This window comes from Labeo rohita, chromosome 24 (assembly GCF_022985175.1).
Source record: "Labeo rohita strain BAU-BD-2019 chromosome 24, IGBB_LRoh.1.0, whole genome shotgun sequence".
Classification (NCBI taxonomy): Eukaryota; Metazoa; Chordata; class Actinopteri; order Cypriniformes; family Cyprinidae; genus Labeo; species Labeo rohita.
The window spans coordinates 7922094-7935518 of NC_066892.1; the positions used below are offsets into that span (position 1 = coordinate 7922094).

At 34.7% G+C, this 13425-nt stretch overlaps 1 protein-coding gene across 2 annotated transcripts in view; it reads right to left on the bottom strand.

The window, feature by feature from the left end:
• The window catches only part of plppr5b (phospholipid phosphatase related 5b), a 66223-nt gene that overhangs the window by 4696 nt on the left and 48102 nt on the right, over positions 1-13425 (bottom strand). For both annotated transcript variants that reach the window (XM_051097543.1, XM_051097544.1), the window contains one exon: positions 7642-7776. In XM_051097543.1, coding sequence (XP_050953500.1) covers positions 7642-7776 — 135 coding nt within the window. The remainder of the gene's footprint in view (positions 1-7641; positions 7777-13425) is intronic.

The window sequence follows — 13425 nt, forward strand, 5'->3', positions numbered from 1 at the left end:
TGTAATGCATGAAGTCGAGCTAGTGCGAGATGAGCATATATATATATTATTTTTTTTTAAGAAAATGACAATTGTTTACTTAGATAAGACCCTTATTCCTTGGCTGGGATCGTGTAGAGCCCTTTGAAGTTACACCGAAACTGCAGTTTGGACCTTCAACCCACTGAACTCCATCAAAGTCCACTATATGGAGAAAAATCCTGAAATGTTTTCCTCAACAACCAAAATTTGCCAATAGGGTAAGAAAAATAAACAAAATTAAATTATTTATAAATTTTATGTATTTTAATAAATCTTATAAATATTTTAAGTAATTTCTTAATATGTTAAATCAATTTATTAAAATTGGATATATTCACTAAAAACAAGTCTTAATATCTTTTGAAAAACCTTAAGGATGTTTATTTATTTTAACTGGAAAACAAGACAAAAATATTTAAAGAAAAAAGCGTTCAAGAGTTTTTATTTTTATGTTTTGAAAGAAATCTTGTGAAATTTTATTACAATTTTAAGTAACAGTTTTCTATCTCAGTATATTTTCGAGTGTAATTTTTCCTGGGATGCAAAGTTTGAAGTCAGTGAGATTTTGTAATGTTTTCCTCCAAGGCTGCATTTATTTAATGAAAAATATAGTAAAACTGTTATAACTGTCAAAATAATATTGCCAGGGCTCAACACTATGCCTTGACATGTGCTTGTAAATCAGTCATTCACTTGTCTGAGTAAAAAAGTTACTGGTCTGGGGCAAAAAAAGTATTTTTTTTTTTGGCATGAATGTAATCCACTCTGTATCATCACTGCTCTATGAGGTCTTACTTTAATCAGCATATTTGTAATATTTATTATATATAAATATAATAAATAAAAAGACGAGTGTTTGACATTAAAAAATACATAAGTTGTATTTTTATGAAAATAACCGATTGTTTCGCTAGATAAGACCCTCCTTCCTTGGCTGAGATCATTTACAACCACATTTGGGATCGTTTGAAGCCGCATTTAAACTGCATCTTGGAAGTTCAAAATTGGGGCACCATAGCAGTCCATTAATGAAAAGTCCTGAAATGTTTTTTTTTTTACGATTGAAGAAAGAAAGACATGAACATCTTGGATGATAAGGGGGTTAGTACATTTCATCATCTGTAAATTTCTGTCCTGGAAGTGGACTTCTCCTTTAATGTTGAACCCTGATTACTAGTTAAAATAAGTTTTCAAAAATGTACTCCTATGATGCAAAGCTGATTTTTCAGCATCATTATTCCAGTCTTTAGTGTCACATGATCCTTCAGAAATCATTCTAATATGTTGATTTGCTGATTACAATTATCAATGTTAAAACAGTGATGCTTAAAGAAAAACTTTTTTAGGATTATTTAATAGAAAGTTCAAAAGAGCAGATTTTATTTATATAAATCTTTTGTAACATCATACATGTCTTTACTGTCACTTTTGATCAATTTAATGCATCCTTGTTGAATAAGAGGATTAATTTCTTTAAGAAAACAACAACAAATATTTTTCAGCCCTCTACATTGCGAGTAAATCACTCGCATATGCGACTACATCTTTACTCTGGGCGACTAAACGATGTGTAATATTAGCCACTGGCTACAAAGTTTTCAGATTTTACTCGCCAGTGTGTGATTTGAACGCTAAGTATAAGTTTAACACAGATATATTTTCACTCGCCGAACACTGACTGAGCGCTTCAGAGTTTCATTCTCTCTCAAGCGATCTGTGTTATTTTTCAATTCTGCGCAGCATACCTGTATTTGACGTACCGTAAACTCTAGAGTGAAGGTGCACGACTCGCCGTCGCTTTGTCTCACACACACAAAGAGAGAGAGAGCGAGAGAGTCTTACATACCATGCTGAACTGACATGCTACTAGGGCTGCACGATAAATCGCATGCGATTGTGAGGCGCACTTAGTCAAAGCTACACGCTACATATAAACGATATTAAGAGTTCCTTTGGAATTCTTCAGCTTTTAAGAACTGCCGGTTTCTTCGGTAGTAGGCGGAACTAATGCGCAAACAACAATCTCATTGGCTGGTGCTCACCTATTATCGTCCCTGTTTTGATTTCAGCAAATCACTTCAAGCGAACGCAGACAACGTGATTAATATTCATGAACCCAGCAGCTCATTAATCCTTAGGGCGTTTTATATTGTTCTTATTAGTAGAACTTGTGTAATAATAATAAAAATAATTATAATAATAGTTATTATTATTACTATTACTATTATTATCAGATTTATTGTTAGTTTTTTCCCTTTCTTTATTATTACAGAAACACTTAATTACCAAAAAAGCACCACCACAAGTCCTAAGTTTAGTTAAAATAACTAATATCCATTCATACATGGTTACCAACACTGTAAAAAATGCCCGTGAATTTAACAGTAAAAAACTGTAAAAATGCTACAGTAAAAACATGTTAAATGGTTAACAGTAAAATACTGTAAAATTTACAGTGAATAACCATAAATTGACATTCCCAGAATTCCCTGTGTTACATTTTTTTTATTTGATGTTTTTTTTTGTTGAAATAACTCTTTCTTCTTAGTTTTCACTTAGTTTTGTACAATAGGGTTGTATGTTACATCTAATGTTGTTAAATTAATGTTTATTGCATTATTTCAGTTTCATGTGTGTTACCATGATGGTGTTTAGTGTTTGTGCGAATGACACTGCATCTTCTATATATGTTAATATTTAAAAGCTTTTTGCGATGAGCTTTGGTTCATCATGTGACTTTCTCATCACCACCTGCTTTTGGTGGTTATCAGTGTATTACAAAGGTACAAAACAGATTTCAGTACTTCAATAGGTTGGTAAATTAACATTATATCAGTTAATGAAATTACAGTATTTACCTGTAAATTTAAGTGAAAACCATAAAATGTTAAACGTTGCTACCGTAACTTTTACAGTAAAACTCTGGTAACCACAGCTGCCGGTTTTTTACCGTACATTTTACGGAATTTTTTTTACAGTGAAGTTTTAATTCTAATTACTAAAGTTCTATCATTATCATATTATAATGCTTGACTGACTGATGTTAAGAGTGTACTTTCAGATATTTAAAAAGCTGTGCCATTTTACAAGATGTTTTAAATTATAAAAATAGGATCCTTTCACTGAGTCTCAGAATTTAGGACTCCACAAGATCACATTAGAAATGCAGTAAAACATTAATGCATGAGGACAGAAAGCATCCATGTGTGCCAAGCTGTAATGATGTGAGTTTAACACAAATATATATATATATATATATAGGCAGCTTTGCTAAAATATAGGCCTAAATCTCCCACTACTCCTTTATCCATATAACACAGTCAAAGTTCCTGCATGAGGCTGACCATAGGGACCAAGCAACAGCAAACACTAATGGTTCTGTTTAACCTTCAGCTGCCATATGCTCTCGGTTTACGAGCCCAATCTGAAAGAAAATGAGTCCCAGTCAGAATCGTTCAATTGTACATGGCGAGATCGAAAAGATGGATTGTTTCCGTCAGATCTGATTGGGCGTGTGACTTCGCTGGTCAAAACTTTATTATAAAACGCAATGTTCTGTTTCTTACACGCTTCACGCAGATATACACACAAATGGGAGTTCTGCTGGAGTTGTAGCTGAATTTAATGATAGCTAAAATTTCATGGTGCTGAAACTACACGCTGCATTAAAAAAATCCATAAATAATACAGCTGGAAATGGAGTGAGGTTATCAGAAGGATCACAGAAAATGCTCCGCAGGTCACATCGCTGATATATACACTGTGACCTCGGTAGAGAATATAGGGCGGATTTTGCCAAACAAATTATTTCTTGCTTCCAGCCACTTTCGCCGTGATCCCGCAGTCTGTGTGATTTGAAGAGACAAAACATAGACGCGGATTTTCCTCGCTTTGTCCTCCTACTTTCAACGGCATTATGGTTTCTGACAGCAATCTGTCTGGGGGATATTTCAGCAGAAAGCAAAGTGGAATCGTCTGTTTTCCATCCCAGAAACCTCACGGGACGTAACCGCATCCAATCTACACGGCCGGACGGATATCGCAAATAAATATCTCGAATTGGCACCCTTGACTAAAGAAGAAACAGAAGATTAGCATTTTTATTGGGCCTTAATATCCTACACATTTCATTTGCTGCATTTCAATAAACTGTCTGTGAACAGACATTGTTCCCAAATGGTTTTATTGCAGCTGAATAAGCAAACAACAACAACATTTAATCCCTCATATACTGCAGAGAGAAAATTAACACCGCATTCTGGGATTAAATTATTCTCTCGTTTGCTTGCTTGCAGGATCGTGAAACGAATGTGTAAATAAAGGGTCATACTTGCAGCTTAATTACAGTCTGACGGGGCTCAGCGGTGGCCTGTGGCTTAATTAAAAGCTGAACACGAGGTCTGACTCTCCGCCATGGAGGATAACGGCTGCTTGGGAGCGCCTCAGGAACGGAGGATTTTCAAGCGTGTTTCGAGTCTCTGAGGACTTAGTAGTGCGTTTCGACTTCTATTGGAGGTAAGGAATTGCTGACGGTTTTTAGGTCACCTGACTCAAACACCAACACCAGGTCTCAGCTCAGGTTTTAAATGGATTCTGGAGCAGTGGCTATGGAAGGAAACGGACTGGAAGAACCTGCGCGTGTAAGGAATCCTTATTAGATCACAAAAAAGCCTTGAATGGTGAGACTCTAAGGTATATTGCAAAAATAAAAAATATAAATAAAAAATAGACACGTGTCAAAATATCTTGTAAAAAATTATATTTTTTGTCCAATCAATCAGCCAATATCAGTGTGTATTTTGAATCCAGTGTGACATATAAACTGAATGTGTGTTCAATGAGTTTTCAACAAACTCCCCACAGGATGAAAATAATGTTTTAATTTATTTTATGATACATCATATAACCAGGGTTGTTTCATTTATTTAAAGTAAAATCATAAAACTGTTGTTACTTGAAATGGTTAAATTAAACTTAAAATATTTTTAAAAACATACTTATTTCATATATTGCAACAAAAATTGAATTAAAACATAACATTAAAACATTGACATATTTTTTTAAAACAAATAAAGATGACAAAAAACTAAAAAATAAAGACATTTGTTGATAACAGATTTTACTAAAAACTCAAAATGGCCACACCCAAAAAGGCTGACATATGAAAAATAGGGTATTGTTCTATTTAGTATGCAGTTTTTAAATCTAATGAGACCAATCTTATGATTTTTGGCCAAACTGATCAGAAGTTACAAGAAGAAATGTCATATTTTTATATATTTTGACCAGTAGGTGGTGCTGTGCCAAAACTACTTATGTGACCTCAGGTCATGCTTGTTACAACACATACCAAATTTGGTCAGCATACACTAAGGAGTTGCTGAATTTCATAAAATTTAATGCGTTTTACAAAAACGGTTTGGTATATCAAAAAGCTTTTGATAACTTTTTTGACAGAACGCTCTGAAGATCATGTGAGCCAATTTTGGTGAAAAACTCATCTAGGATTTCAAAAAAAGTGTTTTTTTTTTTTGTTGTTGATTCATATAAATTCAAATTTCGACTCGGTATGAGCCAAGGAATGAGAAGACAAAATAATTTTGCTCCTAGATCTTACGGTTCAAAAGTTATTAGCAAAAAGTTCAAATTTGTCCTGTTGATGGCACTACAGAGTTTGAGTTAGAGACTCCAAATTCGCTGTGGTTAATGATGAGACTGTTGTCTATCTGTGTGCCAAATTTCATAACTTTCCCACAAGCGGTTCTATAAGATTCATAACAATACGTTAAAGGGTTTTTAAAAAAATGGAACATATGAAAATATAGCTAGATCAATCATATGATTTTTAGGTCAAACTGTTCAGACATTATAAACAAAAATGTCTATTTTTATATCTTTTGACCAGTAGATCATGTGCTGTGCCGAAACTACTCATGTGCCCTCAGGTCAATGACAGGACAAAAGAATTTTGCTTCTAGACCTTATGGTTCAAAAGTTATAATTAGATACATGAGGTCAAATTTGGCCTGTTGGTGGCACTAAAGAGTTTGAGTTAGAGACTCCAAATTTGCTGTAGTTAATAATTAGACTGTCTTCCATCTGTGTGCCAAATTTCATAACTTTTCCGCAAGCAGTTCTATAAGATTCATTAGATAATACAGCATGTATCTACAAAATCGAAATGGTCCACTCTCAAAACGGAAATGGTCCATGCAAAAAATGGAACATAGGAAACTTGAGTATCATTTGATTCTGTATGCCGCTCTGAATCTAATGAAATCAATCATAGGATTTTTTTGGTTAAACTGTTAAAAAATTCTAAACAAAAATGTCATTTTTTATATCTTTTGACCAGTAGGTGGTGCTGTACCCAAACGACTCATGTTCCCTCAGGTCATATTTGGTATAACACGTACCAAGTTTGTTCAGGATCTGCTAAAGTGTTGCGAAGATATAGTCTCATGTCCATTTTTGTGTGAATTTCGTCAAATTAATTAAAGCACTTTACGAAAACAGTTTAGCATATTACAAAGCTTTTCATAACTTTTGCCAGCATTGTCTGAAGATGATCTGAGCCAATTTTGGTGAAAATCAGACACACCATCTAGGACAAGTTCAAATTTTGCTTCTAGACCTTACAGTTCAAAAGCAGAAAGATTAGTTCAAATTTGACCTGTTGGTGGCGCTACAGAGTTTGAGATAGAGACTCCAAATTTGCTATGGTTAATATTGAGACTGTCCTCTATCTGTGTGCCAAATTTCATAACTTTCCTGCAAGCTGTTCTATGGGCTGCCATAGACTTCCAGAGCAGAAGGAGAAGAAGAAATGAAGAAATGACAGTAGATCTTTAAATAAATAGTAAGCTAAGTGCAAATTATGGGGGAAACGTAGATCTAGCAGTACTAGACCTATGATTATTAAGATTAATTAATTATTGAATATTTACAATTATATTACAATAATATAATTATTGCATCATACTTTATTCAAATTACAAATAAAATATGTGTGTGATATAATTTTTACTGGATGGTCAACCAGTTGCACCCTGAAAATGATTGAAAATATCTTCTCCAGCTCCCTGAATGTCAACAGATAATCTGCACATTAGCTTTAAGTTAAGAAAAAGATCAGATGTAACCATGAAGATTGAACTGCAAAGGACTTGAAAACACACAGCCGGAGATGCCGAAGCTCTGGGTACGCTTCAATTAGATACAGGTAATTGGTTTGTTCAGTTGAAATGAACATGATTGGGTTTTAACTGGGTTTTAATGACGTGTCACTGTACTCCAGAGCTTTGGCAGCTTGAGCTCCTCACACAGGTGCGCATACGTTTATTGCCTTGTGTTCTGCAGGTGTCTGAAGCGGCTGCTTTTGCCTGTGATCCAACTAAAGAAACTCAGGAGACGGCCTTTCAGAGAGCGGGACGACAATTCCTCATCATCCGTTCTCAGTTCTGTCACCTGAGGGACAGGAGCGCACGGATACACATCTTGTTGATACGAGCGCTCAAACTGACACAATTAGGACCCTTGAGAGCTGATTCAACACAGGGCATGTACCACGCGGAAGCTCATCTGACAGCATGGTTCCACAGATATCAAGGTGCTCTGTACCTGTGAAGCGATGTACTTTTCCAGTGGACTCTCAACCCTGGGCGAGCTGACCATCGGATTGCTGCTTAGGTGGTCCTGTGGGGGATCCTCGTTCAGCAGTTGTTTGCCTTTGAAGTTATGGACCACACACACCACCTGAAACAGGATAAATATATGATTATTTAAAAGGACAGTTCACCCAAAATGTTGGTGTCAGTGGCTACCATCAACTGTTTGGATGCCAACATTCTTCAAAATATTTTTTTAGTCTGTAACGGAATAAACAGATTTATACAGGTATGGAACAATCTGAGAGTGAGTGAATGATGACAGAATTGTCAACTATTCCTTTAAGGATTGATGAAAAAAGAGTTTGATGAGTTTGATGAATGCTGGCAACCCAAAGTTTAGTATTAAAATCTCAGTCAGTGTTTCTTACATTACAAACATACATAATTTAGCACGCATAAGTTATGCACAAGTGTAAATAATGAACATGTAAACCTTGAAATGGCAGAAAGTGTTGTGTAACACCGGTAGAAGAAAAAAGAGCTGCATGAACGCCAGTGTGCAATGAATTTCTAAATATTAGTGGACAAAAAAGTACAAAAATAAGGATTTGTGCAGCTGTTGATTTGTTTTGAAGTTCTGGAATACAGTGTCAACATAATACAGCTGCACTGTCACTGGAGCGGATAATATTAAAGCACACAAACTTAATACAAAGCTACTGTGTAACGCACAGTCAGGGACAATCGTGTGTCACAGTGGGGAGAGAGAAGAGTGAAATAACAGTAATTTTCTTAGCTGACATGTGAAAGACCTCGACCTATAAAGCGGAATACAGCTACTATCCATAGCTGTTCCCACTCGGATAGAAAGATAGATAGATAGATAGATAGATAGACAGATAGATAGATAGACTAATAGATAGAACGACAGATAGAATGATAGAGTGATAGAACAATATATAGACAGAACGACAGTATGATAGATAGAATGACTCATAAAACGATAGATAGATAGAATGACAGAATAATATAATGAAAATAGAATAAAAAATAGAACTACAGAATGATAAAATGATGGATAGAGAGAGAACGGCAGAATGACATAAAATGATAGAATGACAGAATAATATAACTACAGATAGAACAACAAGATAAAACGATAAATAGATAGATAGACAGAACGATATATAGATAGAATGATAGAACGATAGAACAATAAATATAGACAGATAGATAGATAAATAGATGATAGATAGATAGATAGACAGATAGATAGACAGACAGATAGATAGATAGGTCGCACAATAGAACAGATAGAACAAATAAAAGGATAGAACGATAGACAGAACAATATATAGATAGAATGATAGAACGATAAACATGGATAGATGATAGATAGATAGATAGATAGACAGATTAGAATGACAGAATGATACATAAAACATACAACAGAACGATAGACTGAATGATAGAATGACAGATAGACAGAATACATAGAACGATAGATTGTTTGAACAATAGAACAATAGACAGAACAACAGATAGAATGATAGAACGATAGATAAAACGAAAGAACAATATATAGACAGAACGACAGAATGAAAGACAGAATGACAGCATGATAGAACAATAGAACGACAGATAGAATGATAGATAGAATGACAGATTGATAAAACGAAAGAACAACAAAACGATAGAACGACAGATGATAGATAGATAGAACAATATAGACAGCATGACAGATAGAGCGATAGAATGACAGAATGATGGATAGAACGATAGACAGCGATAGACAGAAGGACAGATAGAATGACAGAATGACAGAACGATAGATAGAATAACAGAATGATACATAGAATGATAGAATTATAGATTGAATGATAGAACAATAGATAGAACTACAGTTAGAATGATAGAATGAAAGATAGAACAATAGAAAGAACAATAGAAAAAAACATTAGAACGATAGAATGATAGAATGACATGATAGATAGAATGACAGAATAATAGAACGATAGAACGATAGATTGAACGATAGAACAACAGAACAAGATAGATAGATAGATAGATAGATTTACATAAAGTCATTACTGTACTTGCTTGCACTTCTTGCTGTATATAATTCTCTATTCCAAATATGTATTTGTATGTTGCTGAGTGTCCGCTTTTTCTGACTTCTGTGCAAAATCTGTTGATGATATTAATAAAAAGCCCCAACACAGCAGCCAAGGGCCAAAGTAGGTCACATATTCTCTTGGTAGTTTATATTCTGTCATCATATATGCAGCTTCTGGATCTCCAGCTAAACAGAGCATGTTTGAATCACTAACCTATTGTGGTCTAAATGAGGTCAATATCTTACAGAGTGGGCTCCTTACTCGACGAGAAAGCTTAGCACATGCAATTTCAATAATTGGAGCGTGTCAGCTAATCACATGATTCTTTGTGCGCTTCCTCCAACAAAACGGCAGCTAAATGCTTTCATAAATCACAATCTTAGTCGCCGAAGAGGATTCGTAATGGCCTGGCAGTAGGGCTAAACACTTGTCTGACCCTCAAGACCAGAGGGCGATATGCAAGCAATATAAACAATGGAACGAAAAAACATGAGTATAATTTTACATTTGCTCAAGAACAATAGACAGACAAATCAAATGACAGAACAATATAACAATAGATAGAATGATAGAACAATATGTAGATAGATAGATAGATGACAAAACGATAGACTGAATGATAGAATGATACATAGAGGATAAATAGACAGATAGAGGATCTATCTATCTATCTATCTATCTATCTATCTGTAGACAGATAGATAGATGACAGATAGATAAATAGATACATAGATATAGATAGATGTACAATGACAGAACGATAAATGAAACGACAGAACAATAGAACGATAGAACGATAGAACGATAGATAGATAGATAGATAGATAGACAGATGGTAGAACGACAAAACAATAGATTGAATGATAGAATGATACATAGAGGATAAATAGACAGATAATGACAGAACGATAGACAGAATGATAGAGCTATCTGTAAATAGATAGATAGATAGATAGATAGATAGATAGATGTACAATGACAGAATGATAGATAGATAGATAGATAGATAGATAGATAGATAGATAGATAGATAGATAGAAAGAAAGATAGAAGATAGATAACGACAGAACAAACATCAAAATGATAGACAGTCAGAGAACGACAGAATGATAGATAGATAGATAGATAGATAGATAGATAGATAGATAGATAGATAGAGAGATAGAGAGATAGATAGATAGATGTACAATGACAGAACGATAGATGAAACGACAGAACGGTAGACAGACAGATAGACAGATAGATAGAAAGAAAAATAGTAGATAGATAGATAGATGTACAATGACAGAATGATAGATAGATAGAAAGAAAGATAGAAGATAGACAGAAAGTGACAGAACAAACATCAAAATGATAGTCAGAGAACGACAGAACGATAGAACGATAGAACAATAGATAGATAGATAGATAGATAGATGTACAATGACAGAACGATAGATGAAATGACAGAATGGTAGATAGACAGATAGACAGACAGATAGAAAGAAAGATAGAAGATAGATAGATAGATAGATAGATAGATAGATAGATAGATAGATAGATAGATAGATAGATAGATAGATAGATAGATAGATAGATAGATAGATAATGACAGAACAAACATCAAAATGATAGACAGTCAGAGAAGGACAGAACGATAGAATGATAGAACGATAGATAGATAGATGTACAATGACAGAAAGATAGATGGAACGACAGAACGATAGAACGATAGATAGATAGATAGATAGGGAATGACAGAAAGATAGATAGAAGATAGATATAGATAGATAACAACAGAACAAACATTTAAATGATAGAGAATGACAGAACGATAAAATGATAGAACGATAGAACGATAGATAGATAGATAGATAGATAGATAGATAGATAGATAGATAGATAGATAGACAGATGTACCAGGACAGAACAATAGATAGAATGACAGAAAACAGAACAATAGATAGATAACGACAGAACGAACATTAGTTAGAGAATGACAGACAGATAGAAAGATAGAAAGATAGATAGATAGATAACAACAAAACAAACATTAGAACGATAGGTAGACAGACAGAGAACGACAGAACGATAGAACAATAGACTGACAGGTAAGAGAGAGAAACAGAATGACAGAACGATGGAGTGAACAACAGACAGATGAAACGACAGAACGACAGATCAAAGGATAGAACGATAGACAGAACGATAGATAGATTGATTGATAGAGAATGACTGAAAGAAAGAAAGAAAAAAATCTATTTTCCATAGAAGGTTCTGCAGAAGAAAAAAGTCAAGTAGGTTTAGAATGACAGGTGAGTAAAGGAATTTTTCTTTTTCACATTTTTTTTGTGAGTGAACTGTCTTTAAGGTTTAAGTGTTTTGACAAAGCTATAATCAGCTGCCTTAGCAAACACCACTAATAATGTGATAAAATAAGTTTAGTCAAGGTTGAAAGTTGACATCAGAGAGCAATCATGCAGCTTTCTAAACACGGCTCCGCTCAAATCTCTCCAATATTGCTCCAATACAAGAACTAGGCTGCCACACTGTTTGTTCAGCACCAACAGCCCACTCTCAGACAAATTAATAGCTGAAGTCAATCAAAGAATCATTAAAGAGCTCAGCCTGACAGTTCATTACTAGAGAAATCTCTGAGAGACCACTCAGGAATACTTTTCTTTATCTTGACAGTGACTGGAATGAAGTTAGACAGGAGTTAGGAAATGTTTTCAAACTATTTAATTCACTCTCTGATAGTTAATGAAATCATAAGGGGGAATTCTCTCGACAAAGAACCATTTGTGAAAAAATCTTCAACTGAAATGACACCAAAATTTTGCCACTAAGATGTCACAGCTCTCTAAAAAGTTCCTTTGTAGCTGTGTGGTCTTCGTGGATCCACAGCTTGTGGGCCTCTCAGCCCTGATGTGCCCTACATCACAGCAATGTTTTTATCCATTCTTCTGGGACTATTATCTTTCATCCCAAAATCAGGCCTTATCTGGAACATTACATGCTGAATTTGCAACATGCGAGGTTGAATTTCATGGATTTTTTATCTTAATTGTGGCACTCTTTTTTGAACTTTTAGCGTATTGATTTAACCATCAAGTTGGTTGAATTCTACAGGCTAAAGTCTAGAAACAAAAACAAAATTTATACCTGCAGATAAGCAAAGCATGAGTCATTGTGTTTGATTGTAGTGTTTGAAAACTCAGCTATGGTCTCCATAAATGCATTAGCATTTGCTCTTATCTCCTGTGCCCTGAGAGGGAGCCTGTATCGTGATGTGTCCAGATGGTGGTGGAATAAGGGTGAAATCCATCTTCCTGCATTTGCCAACTCTTCTGCGCAATTGGATTTAAAGGAATAAGAGGCCTGAAGCAGAGGGTCTGCAACAGGGCTGGATGTTGCCATGAGCTTAGCTGGTCCTCTAGAATGTCAGTATGTGAGCGGTTCTTCTACTTAGCTTCCCACCAGCCGACATGATCCTTTCTCTATCCTGTTATCCTTGCTTGATTGAGCTATGTGTAATTTGCTCATTCAAATCCGTGTAACTCTAACTAGTGTTAGTTTACAAAAACTGTATCATCATTTAATCACCCTCATAGTTTGCTTTTTATAAAACTACTGCATGGGTTTAGAAGACTTAAATGAAAAGGATTTTTACAAAATACTTTTTTATAAAAAAAGAT